This window comes from Anneissia japonica, unplaced genomic scaffold (genome assembly GCF_011630105.1).
Source record: "Anneissia japonica isolate Jap-2015-1 unplaced genomic scaffold, ASM1163010v1 scaffold685_len2926416_cov193, whole genome shotgun sequence".
Lineage (NCBI taxonomy): Eukaryota > Metazoa > Echinodermata > Crinoidea > Comatulida > Comatulidae > Anneissia > Anneissia japonica.
The window spans coordinates 169111-196981 of NW_022692922.1; the positions used below are offsets into that span (position 1 = coordinate 169111).

General features: G+C 33.6%; 1 protein-coding gene across 1 annotated transcript in view; it reads left to right on the top strand.

Annotated features, from left to right (window-relative positions):
• Positions 1–5105: 5105 nt before the first annotated feature.
• The window catches only part of LOC117100487 (histone demethylase UTY-like), a 72680-nt gene continuing 49914 nt past the window's right edge, over positions 5106–27871 (top strand). Inside the window, exons 1-5 of the mRNA XM_033240192.1 lie at positions 5106–5334; positions 5438–5504; positions 12628–12739; positions 19053–19102; positions 20919–20977. Of these exons, the coding sequence (XP_033096083.1) occupies positions 5258–5334; positions 5438–5504; positions 12628–12739; positions 19053–19102; positions 20919–20977 (365 nt within the window). The 5' untranslated portion in view covers positions 5106–5257. The remainder of the gene's footprint in view (positions 5335–5437; positions 5505–12627; positions 12740–19052; positions 19103–20918; positions 20978–27871) is intronic.

Sequence of the window (27871 nt, forward strand, 5' to 3'; positions counted from 1 at the left end):
ACCCAACATAACGGTATTTCACATTATATAGCATTAATCATCTATAATAACTGCTAGCTTCCTACCCTATCGCGTTGTTTTGTTTTGGTGACAACATGGCCGGTGTAAGTCACGTGATTGAAACCGAGTTGGCCAAACTCTCTCTATCTACGGCTCTGTTTATAAGATCTTTGATTGACAACGAACACGACGCTATATCCCCGACGCCGATTTTTGAAACTTTTTCGTAAATCAGGATGTAAAAAAGACAGACCTAAGAGTTTTTTTTAACCAGAATGTAGTAACCCAGCTGTAGAACAGTGCATCATGCTCAGTGGGCGTAACGGCTACCGGTGCGATATGCGTTTTCGTGCGAAAATCCGCAGGGCCATTTCTAACTATGAGGGTCCTCGCTCTACACCCTGATCCAAAATGGCTTTGTTAATACATAACAACATAAGTATAATGTGTCTCTGACATCGACTGTATTACACACATCATAATAATCCTGAGGGGATGGGGTGCCCAGCCGGCCAAGGGCCACCCTATTTGTCAAAATAAAAAGAAAATTGAAATAAAATATTCTAGAGGTGCCATAATCATAATTTGCTTTGTGACTCCCCAGTTAGAATAGAGGTCCTTGATTACACCTTTGCGACGCCCGTGAGGGGAGGGGTGTCCAAGGGAGGAGGAGCATAGCCCTGTCGAGAGGAAGTAAATGATTTTGTCGAGGAACTGCGTGTGAAAAAGCATTTTTACAATCCGAGAGTGCCATTTCCGATTTTCTAGAGGGGCCTATTCTTAAAAATTGCTCCAGGGGCCACAGACCCTTAGGGGCGGGCCCCTCGGTTCCCCACCCCTTACCCATATTGTCCAATAGGGTCTTCGCTCTATGACACCCTTGCTGAATCGTGAGATAAAGGAAGTAAATTGTTGTCGGTTGGTGAGGTAATTTTTAAGTTGGGGAAGTGGAAGGCCTCTGACACCATAGTTATTCAAATTAGCTAAGAGTATTAATATCGATGGTGTCAAAGGCCTTACTTAAGTCAAGAAACACACCAACCATGGACTCATTAGTGCAGACAATACCTTGTCACAAAGATCAATTATTGCAAAGTGTCAAATTTTTTTTATAAATCCATACTGATTACTAAACAAAATGTGTTTGTAAAAAAAAATGAATTAAGTCTATTGTAGAATACGTAAATTTTAGATAAGGAAGGTAATAATGAGATAAGGTCTGTAATTATTAAAATGAGGATCATCTTTTTTTGTAAATTGGAATGACTTTTATTATATATTTGTTTTTATCGTTGTTTTTACCAGATTTTATGTATTTTACATAAAGGGCGTTTCGAATATCTATTGATTGATGATGCCAGGATGTGTTGTGTCGGTAAGATTATTGGAAAATATAGTCGATTAATGTTGCAGTTCTGGTTGTTATTTTTGTGGGACGGGATATCAGAGGGAAAAATAGAATTTAAACATTGAGGTAAGAAAATCTGAGGCATTGTTTTGAAAAGTGGATTTCAGTAAATCAATATTGAAATCGCCGCTAAGGTAAGCTACTTTTTTCATTGTTAATATCAAGAATTTCAATTATATTAAGATTAAATGATTTAACTGAAAGCCCGGGCAGCCGATAAATAACACCTAAAATAATATTTTTAGGCTTAGAGTTTATTTCGATAAAAATTGATTCTAAATTTGGAGAGATAAAAGCTGAAAGATCAGGAAGGTTATGGTATTGATATCTCTGATTCAGGTATATAGCAATTCCTCTACCTGGTCATTCGGAGCAAGAAGAGTGCAAGAGTTTGTATCCATAAATATTGTGAAAATTAAAGTTTGTCTTATAAGTGTTGAAGAATGTTTCACTGAACATAATGCAGAAAATTCGTGATTAGTAGAGCTAACAAAATCGTAAATTTCACTAAAGTGTTTGATAAGGCTACGGAAATTTAAATGAAGAATGCTAAAAGATGTTTCTAGTAAGATGAATGGGATGAGATTTAGGGGGTGGGGTAAATTGTTAAAAAAAAGACCCTAAAAAGTAGGGAGTGAAGGTGGCTCCCCCGGGAAAATGTTGATTCCTAGATGGCAGGAAATGAGCTTTCTCGACTTTTGAGCTAGGTGTCTTTTTAAGTTCTTTAAAATTCAAGGTTTTCCTGTCTTGAAAACGGTCAGGTAAACTTTCTCATTCTTGAGTAGTTGCATACGTATTTTTTTTTTCTATGAATCAATAAACCCCAAAGAAAAAGGGAATGTTCTCCCCGAGAAAATTTTGATTCCTAGATGGCGGGAAATAAGTTTTCTGACTTTTCCAAAATTGAAGGTTTTCCCCCTTGTTATAGTAAATAGGCCTATTACGTGTGTACCGGTATACATACGTTGCATACGTATTCTTTTTTCCATGAATTTGATGAACCCCCAAAAACAAAAACGGGGGTCGGTGTGATTCCTAGATGGCGGGAAATCAGCTTTTCTGACTTCTAATTTCCTTATTGTAACAAAAAATATTCAGCTCACGGGTCCTGAAAAAGTAGGTCTAGAATTGTTTGGTTGTGCCTGCCATAATGAGTTAGACTTATTATGTATACGTTCAAGAAAATTGAAAATTTCATCTAATAATAATAATAATACAGTAATAATAATAATAATAATAATAATAATAATAATAATAATAATAATAATAAGCTATATAATAGCCATTGATGCATGCCGCCGGAGCGTCAATAAATTGAATTGAAATTGGCTTATATCATATAAATCAATTTGATTTCACTTAAATTAGTTCGTCTTTGACATAAACATAACAGAGCAAAGAACAGACACTTTACGAGTTAGATGGGATTGTCATGTATATGAGTTTAATTCATATAAGACATTCCCCACCACCCCCCCCCCCCCAATTTTAGAACATTCTACACAATCAAAACGAACAAGTTATCTAAAAAATCCAGATACTGCTTCGTTATACAGTACAAATTACAGTACAGTATAATAAAATTAATTGAAAAAGCTTTGGATTTTTAAATGAAGGTTTAAGTATATATAACTAAAATTTTATGAATCTTGGGATTAGACTGAATTTTTATTTTTCCCAGTGGTCGCGTTGGTATGTTTATTGTCCTCCATAGTAAATAACTGTACTCGACTCAACTACGCCCCCTCAATTTCCACACTCTTTTCATAAGCATGCCATTTGAAATGCGACCCTCAAAACGGTACATGTGCAGTGTATGGAACCATTACTGTGTATAGGCCTGTAATTAATCAACAAGGACTTATATAGCGCCAATATCATGGTATACTGTACACTTTTTTTTTTATAAGAACCAATATTTTCCCTAGGCTCAGTGTTCTTATATTTTTGGCTCAAAATGTTTTTATTTTTGATACAGAAACTGTATGAGAACTTGACTGGTTGGAGGGGAAAATTATAAATATTACTATTAGCACAAGTCGAGTATTTTGCGTGGTTCCCTGATGGAACTTCCGATTACATCACATGACATTAATGGAGTAGGCCTACCGTAAATATTATGTTGCTATAACCTTTTTAAACATAATACATATCACTATATGCAAGTAGCTTGATTTGTTATTGTTGTTTTTTTATATAGCTTTTTTTCAATAAAAAAAACCCTCATTTGATATTTTACCTCAGCCTAAATTTGTTCTTAATTTTTAAGCAATTTCAGCCTCAGTGTTCTTATAAAAAAAATAAAAGAGTAGTTTATTTCAAAACTTCATAAAACATAATAGAGTAGTATAACAATAAAAATGATTTTTTTTTTTAAAGAAAAGCCAAATATAACGTTGTAGTAAAATCTAAATTGCATTATATTAACAAGCAAAAAAAAAAAATACCTCCGCCTAAATTTGTTCTAATTTTTAAAGCAATTTCAGCCTCAGTGTTCTTATAAAATGCGTTCTTATAAAAAAATAAAGTGTAGTTTATTTAAAAACTTTACAAACCGTAATGGTAACAATAAAAATTGTTTAATAAGAATATTGTAGTCGAAGTTGTAGTAAAAACTAAATTGCGTTACAGGAATATTAACAAGCAAAAAAATACACATTAACAATACCAATACTATACTTTTAAAAAAAAGGCAGAAACACTGGACAATTATAAAATTCATAAATAGAAAACATATTATTATTATTATTTGTATTATTATTATTATCATTTTCACTGGGTCCAAAATTGTAAAAACATCTAAATGTTTAAATAACAATTCACAGCAACAAAACCATTGACTTTGTCACAGCATGAGTAGTGGGATCTCATGTTTCTTTAGGAGTGCTGTGGTTGGACGGCCTTGTATTGTATACAAATACGTTACACAGTAGTTCACTAAAAACCTCTATTATAGTCTTTATATAAAAATGACAATGTATCGAATACAGTGGATTGTCTGATATTCAAGTACTGTATCTGTTCTATGCATTTCACCAATCTGCAATAACAAAAAACAGTTTCATTAGTTTACTGTATTGATAAACTATGATGATGTGTATATTCGAAAAAACAGTGGCGGCTCTAGGATATTATTTTTGGGGGGGGGGGGAGCTAAGTATGGATGTAACTATAGCGCGCAGCGTTATCTGAGGGCCGAAGGCTCGAGCCAAGGGTAGGTATGGGAGGGGGATGTCCCCTTCTCCCAAAACGAGATTTAAAAAAAAATTGGTACTTCTAGATGGCCTGAAATGGCACTGTCAGCCTTGGCGTATGCAGTACAGTACTGGGATGGGAACACACCAGCTAAGAGAAGACTAAGTAAGAAAGAGCACTATTCTCGGATGAGGCACACATACACTTGCTAATGCTATGCTACTTTGTGTGCCACATGCACAACATCTCACCACAGTAGTTGACCATGAGTAAATAATATACAGCATCTGCAGATCATGATTTTGATGCATTCGCTAAAACATAATAGATAACTGAAAGCTAAATACAATCCATAATGCCGATGAAAATACAACAGTTTCAACAAAAACAAGAAGGGAGTTGTAAGGTCGACGAACTTGACCTCTAAATATGGTCATATGACCGAGTTGAGCAATTTGATTGGGCCGCGCGCTAACCTCACAAGGGCAATACAGCGTGGAATGACTGTGTTACCAGCTAAGTGGAGTGTACTGTGTTCTATTTTTTAGCCTCTTGTTACATTTATGGAATATATTTATTGCAACAATCAGCATGGTTTATATCTATGATAAATGGACTTCCATGAATCTGCACATCCAAGAAAATTATTAAGAAATGGCTACAGGACAAGCTTGTGAATCGTCCGTTACTCTGTCACCGGATGAAGTAAATTTTCTCTCCGACTACGATAGGTAGGCAGAAGAAATTGGTAATTTATAATAATTACTAACCTAAAATTGCGGTTCATATAGTAAGAAGCTATCTTTTAAATATATTTTGTATATTTTTTTCTAGCCGGTTATTCGGATTCATAGATCTTGAAGGCGAAAAAGGACATCAAACCAAGGATCTACTTACGAAGGTAATGTCACTTGTCTATATTTTGGGATGCTCCCAGAACGATTCCACTTTTCTGTAGGTGAACTTTGTTTCTTGGTATGTTCTATCAATTAATATTGTTTTCTCTATATCGTATTTAACTTTCAATGGGTAGTGGATTAGCTATTAATGAAGGCATATGTAGCTAAATCAATTTAAATAGCTCCTACATCTGAAACATGTTACGATCTGTGGACAAACATTTTGTTGCAATTTCTTCAAGTGGTGTATTCCAAGATGGCGGCCATGTTCACAAAAATCGTACTTTTTCTTTCCAACCTTCTTTGTTAGTTTGCAAGCCAATAATGTACAAAGATATTATTATTTATAGATTCTTGACCTGTATTTCTACAGAATTAGGTTGTTTGGTTGTTGTTTACACATTTTCAGCAGCTAATTTGCTTACACATCAAATTCAATTTGAATACAATGCAATACAAAACAAGTCAAAAGTCTTCTTGTTGGGAGAGGGCACAGGGGGTATTAAACCGGTGTGTAAATGTATTATTCTGCACAAAATAATAACCTAAAGTACACGTACTACTTTAATAGTTGTTGTCTAGTGCGAGACCTAGCCAGGCTAGGGTCTAACTATATCATACTGTCAACCTCGAGAAATTTTAAAGAGTAAGATCTGGTGCCACATAATGAGTGCTGAAGGCATGAACAGCAGTAGCTGGGGGCCTCCAAGGGCTCCCGGCCCTTTGACGCTTTGGCTAAACTATGCAGTACGTAATCTTAGGGCTAGGCCTGGCCTGGCCTTTCACTGTCCAAGGAATATATTGTACTTGCTTGTATGACGTTGATAAGATACCATAAAAGTTAAACCTCGAATCGAAGCCCTGGGCTTTTTTTTGGATTGGAACTTTGGATGGGCTTCTTTTCTAGGCCGCTTTTGCAAATTAAAAAGGGGGGGCTTCTTTTCAAAATGAATGCAGTAAATTTTGGGAATTAGTACTATAAAACAATAAATAGGGATAATGTATCATCAATCTGTCATGGAGTATATTATTATTAATTGATATTAAATCGCCTAAACTACTGTATAAACCAAGCGTGTTTCAAATTTATTTTGTTTCTTTGAAATTCATGTACAGTATATGTACTGTACTATCTCGAAAAAAAGCGATGCTATTTTCAAAAGAAGCCCATAGGCTTCTTTTCAAGGCTAATTTTGCAAAATGTAGAGGGGGCTTCAAATCGAGATGAGCTTCTTCTTGAGATTAAAGCCCATTGGGCTTCAATTTGAGGTTTTATGGTTCACCACTAGTAGTAGGCCTAGGCCTACTTTTAGTTTTGGGTTATGTTATAATATTAATAATTTATTTTTCGTTGTTGATGCAGTTTGGTTACAATCTTTTTAGTACACTTAATAATGTACATACTGGCAAAGAGCCCAGCCTGGAATAATAGGGCATGCACAGGGATATTTAGCCCTAGAAATCTGTAAAAAGTTACTACAAGTACTGAGTAGGCCTAGGATTTTTTACTAGACCCAATTTGCCAGCCTTCTACATGATGCATTTTATTCAGCCATGGGCTACACATCATCTACAAAAGTAAATAAAGTACAAAATATACAGTTAGATGCTTTTAAACATTACTCTAATAGTGTGTTTTTTGTTTTGTTTTTTTTTTGTTTTGTTTTTTTTTTCATTTTTATGTGGTTTATTTATTCTTTATTTTGGGGAAGCTGTTATGGACAGTGCAATATTATGGTTTGGGCTGTTGTAGACATGCTTTTCAAGAGAAGGATTTAGCGATGGGCGTCACATGACCTAACTTGGGTGTTGGATATAAACAATCCACTGACACATCGGTGTTTTACATGGCAGTTTCTATCATCATCATCATTGAGATCATCATAATTCCCAGTAAACTATACAAAATTGATTGGAAAGTAAACTTAAGAATTTTGCCTTAATGTTTTGCTAATATTGCTGTAAAGGATACTGGCCGCAAACATTGAGATTTTTCAACAATGTTAGACCTTATGTTAGGCCTTAGCCCCTGCATATGGCATGGTTAGGTATGCATGATGGTCCTCGACTAGCAAACTACGCTGCGATGTTAGGGCCAGCTAAGGTTTATGAAGGATCACTTAAATTTCAAAGCATACAATCCAAGAAGAATAAGTAAATAAACACTATTTTGAACAGTCGTATTGCCTTTCCTAGCCATTTACTTCTCACATTAACAGTGGGTGATTGTTTTCGCAACCATAACATTATCGTTTCCTATGCTATCGCACTGTAATGTTTTTCATGTATACCAAAGTTAGGTCACGTGACCGCCTGTAAACAATCATCGCTAAATCCCTCTATTGTTTGTTCTTCCCATCACTGGCTACTGTCCTGTTGCCATTTTTATTGTTATGTACAGTCAAATAAATAAATTAAAACTATTATTATTGTTCTAGGCCTACAGTAGCCTGTTTTATGGTAGTGAACATGTTTTTTACAGTTCTGCACACAATTTTAAAATATAGCTAGACATAAACCGTGTCATTACTATTTATCATACATTCCATCTAATGTTTGAGCTACGGAAGCAGTAGTGAGTATTTTCCCGGTTCACTTTTTCATCCACCTGTCATTAGAGTGCCTCATAATTGCACAAAGCTTACAGTACATATCTTCACTACTGTATCTCTGAAAAGAGATGGACTCCTTCTCCCATGGGTACCCATTGTACATGATTAAAAAACTACCCGATATCAAAGTTCTTGAACGCAAGTGTTCTTAATAATTTGTTTGTCTCTGAAATGTGCCACCATATTTTTTTTTACGATTAAGGAAAACTTGATATACTTTGTACTGTACTCTGTACATAAACGATAGCCCATGTGTGAAAAACTGAGCTCTTTCAGAGTCACCGACATTGATGTTTTATTCTCTGCACATATTAAACATTAATTATGTCGGCATATAAAAATAGAACAGAAATACTATTTTATATAGTATTGGATGGCAATGAAGCAGGATCTGGGGAAAAATTGATTGGAATATGGTTGCAACCTTTGACACGTTGTGTTGGAGGCAACTCTGCGGAAATTTATTTTTAAGCACAAGACTACAGTACTGTAATCAATGTACTGTACAGAGGTATTAAATCTCTCATGAAGATGAGCAAGCCTGTGTGAATATCAAAAGTTCACATTAGCAGGAAGGAAGGAGAGAATCTGTAAATCAAGGCTTAATACAGGGAAGATGTACTGAGGGTCCCAATCGATCAGTTCTACAGTAGATGTATGGACCGCCCTCACAAAATATTGTTGACAAATTTGAATGCAGTAGGAAGATACAGTAGCTGGGTGGGCTGTTGGTATATGAGCAGCGACAGGCCTTTCCATGAATAAGGTTTGCCATTTAGCCTACAGTAGAACCAAGCATGAAGGCCACAACTGTTCTTCACCCGTAAGCCAAAGGACATGAAGACGTGTGCATTGCACATATTACACATTTAGTACCAAATTGTTCAGGGATGTATTTATGGTGGGTGGGGCCTCCCAGACTTGAAGTTTTCCACCCTGTCTAAAGCTAAGTTCATGGCCTTCCGCCCACCCTTATTAACTCACTTTTTATACTTAAAGTCCACTCTTATTATTAAGAGACTCTAATTATAAGAGCGTGGTAGGCCTACAGCCACAATACATCTTTATATAGCAATTTATAGCAAGATACCGGATACTCTGCCCACAAACATCTATATTACCTATGAGAAAAAGCGTGCAAAGATAAATTTGGTTTTCGGCACATGAAGTAGGTAAAGTAAATACATCAAAGACAATTAAGTTTTATTTTCTATGGTACATCACAGCGATTACTGTAATTAGATTGATAATAACAAATTTTACATATATTATAAGAGTGTCATATCTGGCAATCTACAGGTACTATTTCCCTGAATTTTACCAACTTGGCCACAACTGTGGTGTGGCTGAGATGCGTGTGGACTCAGTTTTGAAGTAGGTATAAGTATACATAAAAGACATGTTTTTAAGATGTATTTTCTATGGTACCGTATCACACATTAGATCTCTGTGGTTGCGGAAAACAGCTGATGAAAGATCATTAGAATTTGTTGGCGCGTCATTTTTGATTATATAATGTTGGGGATGTTGAAGAATTTTGAGTAATTTCCGGCCATAGAGGTACTACTGTATTTCTTTAAATTTTCTCTTTGCAAGAGAGGGATTTATCACCTCAGCCCCAACCATGGCGGGTGAATGTGGCCACACAGCTTTAAAGTACTGTAGGTCAAGTAAATTATATACATCAAAGAAAGTGTTTCTTTAGTTTTTTTTCTATGGTACATCACTCATAATTTTAGATCTCTGTGGTTGCCGAAAATCCCTGATTAAAAATCATGAGAAATTTGCTGGCACTTCATCAAGACACGATGGTGTGATGATGATGATGAATTTTACTATATGAAAGTGTTATTTCTGGCCATCTAAAGGTACTATTTCCTCAAATTTTCTCACCCACCTCAGCCTCAACTATGGTGGGGCAGAGGTGATTGTGGACTCACTGCTTTGAAGTAGGTAAAGTAAATACATCAAAGAGAATGTTTTTGTGTCATCGTTCAGAGAGCGCAGATGGATTCGCTGATAACTGTCAGTTGATAAACTGTGTGACTGGTTTAAGAAATGGGCAACATTTTAGAATCTCATGATGGAATGTTTTTTACAGTCAAGAGCAACAATGACCCCATACTGGCATGGATGTTGTACCCCTGCAAATACTGAATTCGGTCGAGTTCAGCAGTGTCCTTAATATACCCAGGGACCAAAGAAGCTAAATAGGTGCCCTGCAAGGCTTAACAATACAGTACCTTATTGAATTTGAATTTAACCAACCTTTTCTGTGATATATTTAATTCTGCACTGAGTACATTCAGTAACTACATTTCTTGAATAAGACTGCATTATTTATTAGTATACAGTAGGTAACAAGGAGTCAGCCGTTCATTAAATGCAGTGTAATTGTAAAGTAGTAGTTTATCATCTTGATTAAAATCATTCTAAAGATCCTTTCATGTGTAAAATATTCCTTTCTTAAGATTTTGTTTAAATGTATGGTACTGACCCTAATGAAAAACTCATTCTACTCAGTCACAAATCACTTCAAATGTTACAAATCTTTTTTTCTGAAATCATTGGCATTAGTGGCAATATACAGTAACAAACATCAAACTTGAATGGGTTTAAATGAATTTTAAATTAGTGGGCAACATTTATACAGGGATGTAGCTATTGGAAACTGAGGGTGGGTGTTAGAATTTTTTAGGGTGGGTTTGGCATGAACGTATGTGTACAAAGCAAAGCGCCAACCGAGCGAGGGCCGAAAAACCGAATGGGGGATGGGTTTCTGAGGCGGAAAAACCCCCAAAGCAATGGGATTCATGCTGTATAGAGCGCCAAAATGTTCAACTAGGGTAATGTAAAGTCTTAACAATTTACGTTTTGATTGCTTATAAAAATACTGTACGTACCTAATTTGTTTAAAGTCAATGATGAATACTACAGTAGCCTATGTGACATAACTACTATTCTTTATTCCAGGATAACAGGGTCAATCATGCAAATAATATAATTTTAATCAAGAAAACAAAAACAATAATTTATTTTTAAAGACAAGGACTACTAGCCTTTGTAACATTGGTCATCATCATGTAATCATCATAATAACGTCTACTTTTTTCTGTTTAGTTCTGTCTCATGCAATTGCAATACAGTAGTCATGGACTAGTAATAAATATATCTCATGCCGAGATTATGAACTCAGTGTATTTTATTTGCTAATAAAATTACTCCATAAATTAGACTAATGAAATTATGGAAATAATTTCACATGTATCTCCTATCCTTTATTATTTAACATATCTTGTTAATTTTCACTAGTTCAAAATATCTACGACTGGTGGTGGGCGACGGTAACGATCTCCCGATAGTAAGCTAGGGACTTCCCATTTTCTGTCGTGAATTACAGCCTGAATGCAAATTAACATCGACTTGCTCACAAGTTTTGCTTCACTAAAAGCGAAATGAATAAGAATAGTAAGATCCATTGTTACAGTGGCTATATTGTGAGAAACAAACATCGCTCGTACAACTAGCCAGTAGGGGTAAAGACGGAACCAAAGTTATGATAAAAACAATAGTCTAGGCATCATTAGTTTGACAAGTCGGGGCATTTTCGGCTACACCCTACAGGTAGACTGCCTGTACCAATTTGCAGACAGACAACTTGTGTTTTCAAACCAACTACGTTGCTCTCATGCCAAGCGAGGAATCATGTGACTGTGTTTTTAAGGTACAGCGAAGCAAGCAAACAACATTCTGACTGGTGCGAGAATCCATTGTCCCATTATCAGTAACTATTAATTGGAAAAAAAAACTTGTATTTGTGCGTGATTTTTAGGGTGGGTGGAATGGTTTGTATGAGGCTGGGCGGAAGACATTAAAAATGGCTTTAGGATGGACGCACCAATCATTATCACAGGGTTTGGATTGGGTTTTTACTGTGTTTTTAGAAGTTTGCGGTGTATGTTTAGGTATTTTTAACAAAAAATCAAGATTTTACCCCAAAAATAGGTTGTGACAAACATAAAATTATGATTTTTTTGATTGAGATACCAAAATGAGTCCTATGCTGTGTGATTCATTAATTATCGCAGGGTTTGGATTGGGGTTTGCAGTGTTTTTTGGAGGTTTGCGGGGTTTAGCAATTACCCATTTTTAGTAGTTAAGTCTTTCATTTCTTCTGTCCCCTTTCTCTTATAATCTGTTTGGGCTTTGTCGCTTGTCATTTATTATAAGAATGTTGCCCTAGAGAATTTACTAATGTTTTCCTTTTATCAATTGTTATGTTCTTTTTTTTTTATAGTATACAGTATGTCTATTTTATAAAACTGGTTTTACTGTATGTACAATAAAAAAAATGAAGTCTTGCCCACCAAAAGTGCCAAGCAAATTATCTATCACAAGTTCACTCTTTGGATAGAAAATCATTTTGAATCTTATATCTCCATGGTAATAAGAGTGCTGTAGGAATCAGTATTTTTGTAAAATTCATACTAAATTAATTTTTTCCTTTTTTTAGGCTATTTTATATTATAAACAGATGATACAAAATCTAAATGGAGAAGGAGTGGATACACATGTCTACTGCCGATTAGGACATTTTCATCTGCTCTTGAATGATTTTAGTAAAGGTAAATATGTTTCTCTTAAGTATTTTTTGACTATAATCTTTATTTTTATTTTTAACAATTATAGTTTTGTAATTTATCAGTAGTCTTTTCGTAATGTTCCGTTTGTTTTTTCAGAAAGAATTTGTAAAAAATATATTATAAGTAGAATTACGTTCAACCATAGTAGAATTATTTATAATAAAGTTGCAGTATTTATAATTTGACAATGAATGGTGGTAGCGTTATAAAATGGTGTGTTATTATAGACCTATAGACCAAAGATATTCAATTCAAATAACATTTTTTTTTTTGCTTTTATTGCATAAAAAAACACTGTATTGTGAAGTCTAAAGAAATACCTCATTTTTTTTTGTTTTAATTTTATAGAGAAAATAATAATTAAGAAAAATGAATAAATTTCAATAAATGAAATGTTTTTTAAAATTATTTTTAAGATTAATGCAGGTTGTTATTAGTTTCAATTAAAATATAAAATTAAATTAATAATTTCCTCTGCAATTTGATACAAATAATGCACTAATAGTAATACCATTCTAATATTCTTTGTTTAGACCATGAAACTGGTTGATATTAATAATATTATTATAGACCTATGGATCAAAAATAAACTCTATTCAATTTCAAATAACATTGATTTTTTTTTTTTTTTTTTTAAAGAAAAATGAATAAATTTCAATAAATGAAATGTTTAAAAAAATTATTTTTAAGATTAATCAAAGATACTAGAAATACAAGATAGAGTTCTCCACACAAAAAAAAGTGTTCCACTGTGTTCCACCGAAATGCATGGTGGGAATATGAAAAATGGGATGCCCCCTACATCTGGATCTAAAAAAACTTGTGCCAAACTTTCATTACCAAGTCGTCGCATATTTTATTATCAATTCTCAACAAAGATACTAGATATAAAAACAAACTGGAATAGACACCCAGACAGTGACATCAGTGAATACATAACCTCCTTGGTGGCGGTAGAAATCGTTGCTATTATCCAAAAAATACACAAAACAATTAAAGCATAATCATGAATCAGTTAAGAATAAAACAACAATGCAGCGCAGAATCTCTGCCGGACGCACTCTTAGTGCAAAAGTTTTCCTACATTAGTGGAAAAGGAAGGGCGCCTTTTGCGTCTGGATATACTTAATAACAGAAGGGCGCCCTGTACGTAGGGCACGAAGTATAGGAAACTTGCATGGTTAAAAAGAAGGGCGTCGCCTACGTTGGGCACGACTTCCGCCTCATTTTTACAATGCGAGAACTCTATCTTGTATTTCTAGTATCTTTGGATTAATGCAGCTTATTAAATAGTTTCAATTAAAATTTAAAATTAAATTAATTTCCTCTGCAATTTGATACAAATAATATACTAATGGTAATACCATTCTAATATTCTTTGTTTAGACCATTATACTGGCTGATATTAATAACCAATTTAAGGATAAGTTTTTGATGAAAGTTAAGTTGTTTAATTAATGTTTTATATAGGTAGTTGATAACTTTTTGATCCTAGATGAGTAATTCTGTTTTGTATTTTTAAGGTAGGATTTCAATTTTCCAGATTTTACCAAGGTATTCTCAAAAATTAAAAAATGAAGTGTGTACAGTCTGTCATACAGTATTGTAGTTGACAGAATATTTTGTGTAATTATGTTTGATGTTAAAAATGCTTATAGGCATTACAATGAGCAAAGTGATTCCTGCTATAAAAGTTAGTTACTGTAATCCGGCAGCCAATATTTCTAAAAATTGGTTGGCAATGTAGGGTTTTTGTTTTTGTAGCTGGAAAAAAAAAACCCAAGAAACTGAAGGAATCGCATTAAAATGTATATAAAATTGTTAATGCTAAAAACTCACTATAACCATGACTACGTAATAAATGATAAGTTTATTTCAATACTGTCCATAAGAAATGCATAAAAATACTGTTAATTTGAAGTATAGACTGAAAATCTCCAAATAATGTACCCAGACCTTCATTTAAAGATATCACTGGAGAGCAACAAATATCGGAAGTTGACTCGCATTGTTTGCTAGTATATGCACCATATTTGTCTAGTGGAAGTTCTACTCTACAGTACGCATTATGTCCTCAAAATCGAGAGGTTACTGTATTTTGTTGAATATTAACATTTTTGTAATTCCCACAGAATGTTTGTATTAAAAATGTGTTTCCAATGAAATCCATGTGAATTCAATTAATAAACATTGTTTTATTAACGTATGATTTTATATAGTAAAATGCAAAAATTGATAGATTTTGATTTATGGACGTTTCAAAATACAAATTTGTCATTTGTTTTACAGGTACAGTAGTTCAGTTGTAAATCATGAGCGCTATTTTTTGCTCTTCTTAGATTGCTTTGAGGTGGACGAAGGAGTGCAGTCATTTAAAAATGCTATTCAAGAGCACTTTAAATCAAATCCCTTTCCTATAGTAGAGTGCTACTGTATAAATAATAAAAATAACCCTATCCATTCTCGTCGCTTCCAGTATAATCCTTGGCGGACGGTTTGGGAGTTTCAAGGTACAAGGTGTTCCTTTTAAATGAAGTCTGTGTATGTTACCCCTCCGGCTGAACAGAGTTTGAAAAATATCGTAATCAGATAGTTCAGATCGCGGTGTTGATGTCTACTCTAGGTCTACAGGGTACAGTACAGTAGGCCTAAACCTGGCCATGGCAAGAAAAATTTTGTCATGAAAAATGACTTGGATTTTACCGTTTTCTGCAACAAAAAATGTTGTACAGAAGTCAAAATTATCTGTACTCACTGTGATATTCATTTGAAATGATTTCTGAATAAATACATGATCATTAACACTCTGCCCGCCAAACACAGAGATCTTTGCGTTTGGTAACTTAATGCTTGACCGCCAAACGTGGAGATCTCCGTGTTTTAGGTTTTTTCGCTGAATCCGATAGATGGGATAATTACAGACATGTACCAACACTATATTTAGTCTGAACCGCAAATATTTCACTATTTGTTTGTTTACATTTAGCGTAGAGCAGTATTACTTTACTTTCATGAAATCGCGATTATCTTAGCTTCGTTGGAAGAAATTGCGTAATTCTCTAAAAGTGAGTCCTTTTCGTTTTACTGTTACGGGTCACAGATTGTGATTAGAATAAAGTGTTTGGTACCATTGTAAAGCTAAAATGTTTGTAGTTCTTGTAGTATTCACTACATGTCAACCTGATCACATACACTCTCTCAACGAGCTTCAGGAAAGTGTTAAAGTTTTCTAAAAAGTCTGGCGGTGGCTGATACTATTTTTTTCAAACCCCTGGCAGTCAGAGTATTAATACTAGTATAAACAAATCATATTCCCTTCATAACGATAGTGAATTGGTTTACCTGTACCCCACTGTTTTATCTTTTGGAATAGTGCCACCAATGAACAAAATATAGAATTCCTTCTGGATGGGCTGCTGTACAAAGCTGCCTGAACAAGCATACACTGCTCTATTTATTTATTTGTTTGTTTGTTTGTCTATACTGTTGGCACTTTCAGTACAATTGCACTGATTTTCAGAGTATGAAATATATCTTGCCTTAAGACAATTTATATTTCTCTAAAGAAAGTTTGATGTTTGATTTATTGGTTGAAACCATTTCTTTCTTGGCTGATGTCACATCATTAATATAGGATTTTTAAATACAATTTTAAGGGTTTTTGAATTGAGAAAAAAAATCATGTCTAATGATGTCATTCCTACAAATTTCGCGAGTGTTTTATAGGGTAAACAAATGTAATTTTTCATGCTTCCTGGTTATAGGGGCTTTGAACATTATTATTTTTGGCATTTTAAAGGTAAATAATAAAAAAAGGAATCCGATTATTTAATATTTAACCTGCATGTCAGTTGAAAACTCTTGACTTCTTCGGTGTCATTGTTTTGGCCTATATTTCAAAACGGCCAACGTGACTTCCAACTGTTTCCCCTTGTCACTGCCACAAATTGTTTTAATTTTTAAGATATTAATTAAATTTTGTTTAAATGTGGTTATAGTTTTTCGAGTCGGCCACTGATTGTGGTAGTTTGTTCAATAACGGAGAAATACAATAACGGAGAAGTAAAATGATGATTTAAAGGTCTGCAACTTGCAAGGAAAAGCGCGATCTACAAGTAACAAGTAACTGAGGAACAACAAAGGAATCAGAATGATTTAAGCGAGTTGATCGCCATCTGGGCCTAACTAAGATTTGGAGAAATGATAATGAATTACCTTAATTAAACAAAAAAAAGTTATCAAACATAGATTTAATATCTTTCGTTGTATGCACGTGTTGGGAATATCCTGTAACATTTGTTAAATTTATCAGAACTAAGAGAACTTTAGAAACAAAATTCCATTTAGCTATTAAAACAAAATGTTGGCAATGTACCAGAAAAGGCCTACTGTACATTTTGTTTACTTTTGGGGAAATCCCTGATTGTACCGGAATATATTATTGAGTTTATGTTGGTGATTAAACATTAATATATAACATTTTATTTTATTCTGATATTGATAAAATACTCACCTAAACCCTTTGTGGGATGGAATACGTGGATCTGCCATAAACAAGCAAAGGGTTGTAATGACTAACTTTATACAATGAAGTCTTTAAAAAAGTGATTGTAAGTCATAGTAGACAATTAGGTGGAACTTTCATACATGCACACTGCAAACAATGCAAGAAAACGAAAATGACGTATAATATACATAGAATTCATGTTTGCGTAGGATGGCAGCTTGACCTGACCACACCCATATTTTGAGTGACAGATACACATTCTATACCCTGTTTGCAAATATTTTTGATTGATAGGTAATTTAGTAAACTTGCCTTTCAATGGAATTTAAAACAATAAAAATTGTCATTCAAAATTCAAGTAAATTGTTCTATACTATGCCCTTGTAATTTCTATGTGGCTCATATAAGTAATTAATGTCTAAGGTTTTTGTGACTTTGTGGGCGGGGCTTCGCATCCTTGTCGACATGTCAATTGATTTTAAATGCTACATTAGTCTAATTTTAAACAATTGTCTGCAATCAGGTAATATCTAGAAAAATTTTCAAGTTTAATTACATTGAATACTGTAGGCATTAAAATACTTTATCAACTCGAAATAGAGTATTGCCAATGCTTTCTGTAAACGCAAACATAGTAGTAGGTATCCCAATGAGAAATTTCAAATTCATTATTGTGAATTCTCTCTTCATTTAATATGCAGAACTTACTGCACTGATCACTTTCCAGTTTAAATAAATGAAATCCAACATACCGTTCAAAAGTTATGGCCCATCAAAGTTGCCAAAAATGGGGGTCAAACGGTTAAAAATTCTAATAGGACAATTGGGATTGGAAGGTAAACATCTTGGCTGTAGTAAACAAGGTTCAGAGTCACTGTTCTTCATCTGTAAATTTACTTATTCTTAACTAAAGATAGAATTTAATTGTTTTCTTGTTACTCTACATTTGAGTTGCGGTCGTAGAATTTACAGAAAAATAAATTAATCATTCTCATTATTTTTTTTTGTTGTTGAAAAAATTAGATTAACCTGCTTGTATTAAAATTTATATATAAAAATTAAACATGCTAAAGTAAGGTGTTTTGAACAAAGTGAAAGGATGTTGCTAATTATGTGATACTATGACATGAAAAAGGGTCAGTCAGATGTCAAAATGAGCACACTTCCTAGATATCAAGTAGTGAATAAAAGTAGATTGTTGAGTATTTGCTGATTTTTGAACATTCTTATAACATTTAACAAAGATTTATTAGTGTTTCTCCCTGCAGTTAACACCACCACTAATTAAAGACCACTTCTCTTTGGCCTCCAATGAATACTAGTCTTCTATCGTCATACTAATAATTTTTCATTTTTCTAATTGGACACATTGGTCTCCAAAGTGGTCTTATATGGGAGGGAGACCTAAATACAATATTGTAATTTTGACCTTGTTTCTAATAACACAATCTATTATTATTTACTGTTACAAATTTGAGATAATTTCCTATTTTCTCAATATTTATAAATACTTAAAACAACAATAGTTTTTAATGATTAATATCAAAATATCCCGTTCATGATTGCGGTCTTCTAATATAATTTATAAAAACATTGATTTCTATAATGAAATGTTTTTTACACAAGTAACCATCATGTTTGTTGAGTTAAAAAATGGCACTAGCAAAACAGAACAACAAAAACTTCTGAATAATAAAATTTATATTTTTTATATAAGAGCTCAAATTTTAACTTTGTTTAATTCATAAGGTGCTATATTTGATATTTTGTTTGTTTTTCTGTCCATAGCATTATCGGCGTATCAGAAGTTCTTCACTCTGCAGGAAGACTACTGGAAGGCAAGTTACTGGCACTTAGACTTAGCGTGAATAGGAACATGTACTTAAACTGAGTCACATTATGACTCAGGAAGCCGGTATTCTTTCTTTATGAAATTATAACAGACACATATTAAGATAACACATTGTTGGTTTCATCCTCCTCTCTGTACTTCCTCAGGTATAAGCCAATCCAGGTTATCAGCCTACTACTAAAGATTTGAGTGATTTTCCTATCCATAATGGAAATTCTTGACTTTGTAAGGCCTAAGATCTATGCCAGACTCTGAGATTTTGTAGCATAGCTGAGCTAAAGTGAGCTAAAATGTTCACCATTTTTTGTATTTTCCTGTAATTGGGTACTAGGCACGCCCCAAAAAACAATAGTCTAATTTTATTTTCAATGAAGGTGTGATTATATTCAAGAAACTAGTTAAAAAATGTTGTTATTCTCATATATGGCGAACACAAAATAAATCAGTTCATAGTAGTAAATTGATTTTTATATAGTCACCTTGTAACAATGCTATAATTAGTGAAAAAATTATAATTTTAACAGTAAAGCTAATTTTTTTCATCTGGGTTGAATTTTTTTTTTTTTTTAATGTTAATGTTTTTAATTTTTATATTGTTAAGAAATTAAAATTTAAAAAAAATAGTTTTCTATTATTTTTCCCAATATCTTGGTTCATTCCTAGGGACTTCCGATTGTCTCCTCTTCTTCGCCACATGTTATCAGATTTACATTATACTATCAAATATTGTATTTATCATTATAGTACACATTTTAAATTCCATTGCGGTAATTTAAAATCCACCAACATGGTCACAACACCTCAGGCTAGCTACCACTATCGCCCTTTAACTGCATTAAACGTATTCAACATTACATCGTTGAAACAAAATAGTGTTTCTCTTTACATGTAATACAGTATTCTTACTACTGTAATGCAATTTAAGTTGCCTATTGTTTTCGTTGAAGCCGTCATTCTCAAATTATGTTTCATACTTGCTTATATTATAAGCTTGGATTGCATTATGCTCCTAAGGGTCATTATGAATTTATATTGAATCTTGAATTTTGAATAAATCTCTACTTTTATCATATCAAAACCACTTAATAATAGGAAGTTATATTGTTTATTAACCTAAATGATAAATGGGATTATTTCATTTGTGGCAACTAGTCACTCTTCACAAGGGTCAATTAATTAAAAAAAACTAAATAAAATGGTTAAAGAATCATTTAAATCCGACATTTCGTTATGAAGTTATGGGTATTTAAACATTGGTTTAAAGAACAGTATTCGAGAAATCAGCTTTTAAACTTCATGATTTTGGACATTTCTTAGGTAGAGACCATCACAAAATTGTGAGCTTTGAAAATAATGGGGAAAATACAGTAACAATAAAGCATGATGTATCGATAAATAAAGTTCAGTTTGACTTTCCAACATGTTTTGGCTGTTATCTTGAAAATGATATCCAAATATAAACATTAATATTAAATTAAAATCCAAACATAGATGCTCATGAAGTCATTACAATGAGCAAGAGGTATGGAGAATTCAGAAAGATTGAACTCGCTCTATACAATTTTTACAGTATTAACAACTGGAAGGTATTTAAGATGCAATATAACTTCTTAGTTTAAATGGACTAATAGCACAGTATAAGCATATATTCAGTTTATATGCACATGGAGTTACTGTAGATAAAACAAACTTTATGATTTGACCTTAGATTGACTTCATGTTCTGATTTATGACTATCTTCCATTTACGCAAAATTGGTGTTTGACACTATAATAAATATAAAAAAATACTTTGTTTTTCAGGATGCAGCATTTTTGTATGGACTTGGCATGGTGTATTTTCACTTTACTGCATATCAGTGGTAAGTTTCTTCTAATTGTTCATGTTGCCAGGTATGAGTAAAGATATGTGTGAGCTGGTGCTGGAATTGTGCAACTCTCAAAATTTGTCATGGAGGTGTGTTGGACAGTGGTAAACATTTTGCATTTCACTACCCGTAGAGAGGTTGAGTGTTCAAGTCAGGTCACATTGCTGGTCGGGATGCTCTCAGCGTTCAAACCCAGCCTCTCTGTCCCAGGTGAATTATGATATTTCTTCAGTTTACTATAAATCTCTTAGAGTTTTAAAAGAAATTTATCTTAATTTTGAGAATTTTCATTCATTTTAGAAACCATGTTTTTTTTAATATTTCCTATTCCTTCCTTATAACAGGACACTATATTTTATTCTACCACTCATTATGACAGGAGGGCTAATAAATATTACTAATTACTGTATAGAAATACACTACACTAGGTAATGTACTGTACTATTAAATATAGCAGCTAAAATTATAATAATGTATGCATGATAATTTGCAAAGAACTTAAAAATTAAGAAATTATTGTTATTACATTCAGGTACGTTCAGAATTCATACAAAAACATTAAAATACGAATTCAGAAGCATTGCCTATAAAAATTGAATTGTTGGCAACTCTCCAGTTAAATTATTCAATTTGAACTTTATTTTTCAAGTTAGAATTTTGTTTTTCAAGTTAGAACAAACATACATGAGTAGGAATTCCATAATGAATAATAATAGTACATGCAGATTGACATAATGTCCAGGCCTGTTTTACTATTCACAGAGGGCAGGCTTCAATTATTTTTAAGCTATAGTTTTATTATGATATTTTTGTCTGGTTGTCCAAGTCAGACAGACTGAAGGTCAATAAGGCAAAGGTCCTTAGGAACTGTGCCATGACCCTTTGACAAATGTCTTAGATGCTTTGCTTTTGTTTTCTTTTTTCATAAGCTGAAAAAGTGAGGAATTTATTGTCATTGCCTCTTGTTGTTAAAGTACAGCATATGGTTAACCATGGTTATCTAACTTTATCTCACTGGAGAGCCATGTAAACCCTGCAAAGGTAGTTCTTATTCTACCAGTATATAGTGAGAATTTCTTTTTGAATAACGGGATTGAATACTTAATTTAAACTACCACTCAAAAAAAAGACTTTGCTTTTGTTTTTCTCTTTTCAAAAGCTGAAAAATTGAGGAATTTATTGTCATTGCCTCTTGTTGATATACTACAATATATGGTTACCACGGTTATTTAACTTTATCTCATTGGAGAGCCATGTAAACCCTGCAAAGGTAGTTCTTGTTCTACCAGTATATAGTGAGAATTTCTTTTTGAATAACTGAATTGAATACTTAATTTAAACTACCACTCAAAAAAAAAAAAAAAGGACTTTGCTTTTGTTTTCTTTTTTCAAAAGCTGAAAAAGTGAGGAATTTATTGTCATTGCCTCTTGTTGATATATTACAATATATGGTTACCATGGTTATTTAACTTTATCTCATTGGAGAGCCATGTAAACCCTGCAAAGGTGGTTCTTATTCTACCAGTATATAGTGAGAATTTCTTTTTGAATAACGGAATTGAATACTTAATTTTAACTACCACTCAAAAAAAAAGACTTATAAATTATAATAAAAATTTGATTGCATAAAATCATCAACTTCCAGTAAGTCTAAGTCACAGAAAAAATGGTTTTCAATGATTTAAAGGTATTGCATTTTTTTTACAAGAACTAGTAATATATTTTATTCTTATTTTTACACACTTTTCAATCATAGAATATTATTTACCTTGTTATAGAGGGTATTACAAAGTCACACCTATAGCACATAAGGTACAAACAAAGAAAATAAAAAAAACAAACAACTTATTTGACATTTTACCTCAGCCTCAATTTGTTCTTATATTGTTCTTATTTTTTAAGCAATTTCAGTCTCAGTGTTTTGTAAAAAAAAAGGTGGTGTGATGGAAACCTTTAAATAGGTATCCTAGCAAAAACATTAAAATATGTTGGAGTTTTGATATTGGCCTGGTTTACAATAAAATATAATTTTTATGGGTAGACAATTGTGAGAAAAACAATTCTTGACACTTTTTTTCCAATGGTTGAACCTACAGTAGCACTCTGGGCTTGGATGTCAGAATCCTAATCATCAATTCCAATAGATGAAATAAATCATTAGCATTTAAAAGTATAGACTTCTTTAAAGTAGCAATTTATTGTATGAAAGCAAAGAGCGCCATCTGTTGATATACTGCTTTGTTTCACTGGTTATTAAACAGTCTTTGTTCTTCCAAATAAAAATAGTAATAAATTAAAACTTTTTGAGTCAGACAAATGCTCATGGCATTTTTTAATCCATTTAACCCATGTGGAAGTGGAAGGCACCATGATAGAGTAAAGATTTTAGGTCCATAATGAAAACCGGTGCATAAATGGTTTTTTAAAGTAGACTATGCAGATATTCTCTGCTATTAATTCTGAAAAATGATGATAAATGAGTCTTAAATGTGATGTTAAGGAAGAGTCTATTTGTGTCTTTTATATTGCTATGAATTAAAACATTGACAGAAATAAGTTTTAATCAGACCACTTATCTAGACATAAGTTCGACGTGAACCAGTCAGTTAATGTCTAGCTAAAAGCTTAATTCGCCTATCGTCACTAAATTAAAGGTAAATTAACCTGTTTAACTGTAAATTTGACTTGGATTACAAGGACACGATTACGTAACGTAGGCATCTAAGCCAGCATAGTTGTACCATTGCTATCATCATCCTCTGGCTGGAAACAATGTACTCCAACAGTGCTAACAACAGCAGCAAAGTAGTCTCACCAACCTGGGTTCAGAAATTATTTGTAAACCCAGTAACCGTCTGTTTTAAGAATGGTCGATTTTACAAATGACCTTTGCCCTTTGCATCATCGACCAAGTAATAACGTCAGAAAAGTCCGATTGTGTATGTTTTTCAAAGTGCATGTAAACTACACAATTCAGCGATCTAAAAACTACCAAAAACATGACAGAAAATTTCATAAAATACACAGACTCAGACGTTTTAATAAGAATTTACATGGCATCCAGAGTGAAAGGCATTCTTTGCGCTTTGTTGCTGTATTCCATTTTGTTGTCACTTGGCTTCTTAAAGTTAAACTCAGACGGTTTTGCCTTAACTTTCATCTTAACTTTGTAAGTTACTATGAGCATGAGTTTTCTACGCCTGATGATGTGTTTCCATTGTCGTTTGGACATGAAGTTTTCTTATCAAAATGTTTTCACATACAGGTAGAAAGTAAATCGCACAAGCAGCTGAGAATTTTATTATGCAGCGAATGATCTAGTTGTAAAAATAATATTATTATTATTATTGTTTTTATTGTAAAAAACAAGTACTGTGCTGCAAAACAAATACTCGTTGTTACTGCTCTGCTTGTGTGTCGGAATATTCGCTCATGTCCTGGCCCACAAATACTCGTTGTTACTGCTCTGCTTGTGTGTGGGGATATTCGCTCATGTCCTGGCCCGGTTAAGTCACAGAGTAAAATCGGACTGAATTGTCTTTATCTAAATGCACGCAGCAGTCAGAAGTGGAATTAACAAACTTCATGGTTTTGAGGAAATTTTGGCGAACGGCAAACATGGTTGTATTTGTGTTTCTGAAACTTGGCTGAATGAGTCTGTGGATGACGCCAAATTGGCTTCGTCTGATTACATTTTATATCATAAAGATAGAGCTAACGCCAGCAAGATCAGAGGTGGTGGTGTTTTGTGTACAGTAAAGAAATCTCTGCTCTCTATATGCCAAGCTGACCTGTACAGTAGTCCACTGACGAAATCTCCATCGTAGACATCAAGCCAAATACAAACCACAAGATTGCTGTGATTCTGTGTTGTTATAGACCACCAGATGGGGATGTTAGTGTTTTTACGAACAACTTCAATTCTGCTCTTCAAAAAGCATAGTCAATATTTAAGCATATCTTAGTTGTTGGAGATTTCAATTTGCCTAAACTTAAGAAATGTATCGATCCTGTTTCGATTAATTTATCTCAGTGTGAACAAAGTTTTTGTGATGTTTTTAACAATTTTTTTCTCTCCCAAATCAACCATGTCCCATCCAGAATAAAGTGTGATAACATACTGGATCTGATATTTACCTCTGAACCGGAGTGAATATCCAGTGTTAACGCTGTATATCACACTAAAATTTTCATACCGATCATGTGTTGCTTGAATTTGATGTGTATATTAAGGTCAATAGAATTTTTATACAATTTTAAATGTGCCAATTTTAATAATATTAGGTATGTTCTCATCTCAATGTATATAAAAACTTATTAGCCTATAAGGATAAATAATACATTAATAATCTTGAGTCTTCTATTGCGAATAATCCTAAAAGGTTCTGATCATTTTTTAGAACAAAACCCAAACCAAATCATTGCCCAATATTATTACGAGTATTAGTGGTCAGACCGCTTCAGATGCAAAAGACAAAAAGCAACTTTGTTAAACAATTTTTAAAATTCTGTTTTGTCACAAAGTAAGGATTAATGAAGAATTCCCATTTTCCAGAATGATAATCTTGGATCAATTTTTGTTAATGAAAATGACATTTTTAATATTCTTAAACATTTAGATGTTACCAAGTCATCCGGTCCTGATAATTTGTCTCCAATTGTTTTAAGGGAATGTGCTCAACAGATTGCTCCCTTATGCTAATTATTAATTTTTCTCTTAGATCTAAAAAATTTCCCCTAGACTGGCTAAAAGACAATATCGTTCCAGTTTTTAAAAAATCTGAAAAAAGTGGTATCGAGAATTATCGACCTGTGTCGCTTCTTTGTATATTTGCCAAGGTTATGGAAAGAGATTGAATGTTATTTGTCCAATTGTTCGTGATGATATTTATGGTAAAGATAAAGGTAAAGGTAGGAGAATAACCCATAACATGCAGCGTCATTGTGCTGCACTGCGTATGGGCATGGTCCGTGACTACCTAGCAGTTGTAAAGAGGTGCTTCATGGTAGCTACATGTTCACTTCATTCCACAACGCCAGGGGCTGTAATGAACCATAACATCAGGGCAACCCCTCCTCTACCGAAAGATGCAATGGATTCTTTAAAGTGCACGCAAGCCAGATGTATACACTGGACCTCCATTTTAAGTCTGTATCCGAGAAGACTTGGTTTTACCAATCGAACCATTGGGTGAGGAGCGGCTGGAAACAGCACCAATGTTAAGGCTGTAGCTAGCAGCGCACCTGCCTTACCGCTCAGCCACTCGACTCCCCCATCAAGTGCAACGTGGGTTTAAAAAGGTCGATCTAGTGACACGCAACTTCTTACTGTCTTTCAAGAAATTAGTCTCGTGCTGGTCAAAGCTGGGCAGGTTGACATGCATTACAATTTGGGATTCTGGACTGTGTTGGACAAATATTGGCTGAGAAATTGCAGTTTTCATCTACACCTTGCTAAAATTAGATGGAGCAGTATCTTCCTATTCTTTAGCATTAGAGATTGTCAAATTTTTAGATCTCGCTCCTCTACATTAAGTGGTCATTCCGACGACCACAGTAAGCCAATGAAATTAACTTTCAGATGACAAGAAAGCTTGATTTATTCTCTTTTTAATAGTGAAACGGCCATGAAATTCAGGTCAGGCGTTCATGAACGAAAGCTATTTTTGTTAAAAGCCGACTGCATATTTTAGGTTGCTTCAGGTAACCAGCCAAACTTAATACACTGACGGTTTTCCAATACACTTGCAGTGAAAAAAAAGATTCCGATAAAGCAATACTGATTTAGAATTTATGAATAAAATAACATTATTTCTAAATAAATTGTGGACACGTTACCGAAACGCCCAACAAAATCTGTGGAACATTAACAGAGGACACGTCCAAAATGGTGGGTTTTCATGTGATTTTGAGCCGTTTGGCCTTGTTTTTATGGGATTTTTGGGACCCAACACAGTTGTAATGCTTTATTTAGATTTTTCTAAAGTTTTTGACAGTGTCTCTCATAAACTTCTTATTTACAAATTCCAATCTTTTGGATTACATTTAATTTTATTGGGTTGGTTTAATGCTTATCTTAGCAATCATTATCAAAAGGAAGGGTAGAAGGGTGTAATTTAGATTGGCTTCCCGTTGTCTCCGGAGTTCCTCAGGGCTCCACGCTTGGGCCGTTTTTGTTTCTTTTATTATAAATGACTTGCCCAGCTCTGTCCACCACTCTACTCTGGCAATGTTTGCTGATGATTCCAAGTGTTTAAAAAAAATCAAGAATATGTCTGATTGTAATAATTTGCAAAACAACATTGATTCTGTCTACTCATGGAGTACTACTTGTGATTTGCATTTTAACATTTCAAAGTGTCAGATTGTATTTATTACTACAAAGATCAAAAATAAAATTAATTTTGATTATAAATTGAATGGTATATCTCTCAAAAGAAATGATTCTATCACAGATCTGGAACTGATATATCATCTACCCTTGATTGGAATGGTCAAGTTAATAAAATCATTGGTAAATGCAATAAAAAGCTTAAGGGATGATAAGTGAACCATACTGTAGGTTATGATGCTCCATGTAAAGTTTCTAAAACACTCTTTTTATCACTAATAATAAGAAGTAATCTTTAGTACTGTAGTTCTATTTGGAGCAGTACATCCAAGAGAAACATAAGGAGTATTGAGGGTATACTAATACCCGATTCACACGTACAAAAATCTTACCAAATGTAACAAAATGTAACCAAAAGTAACATTTTACGGCACGTGTGAAAGTACCTCCGTGTAATATCCTTGTAAAATCTCGGAACGTCACAGTAATCTTTACCAGCCTCCGAGATGTAACATGGATGGATCTGCGCATGCGCAGGGATTTCAACACAACAACAA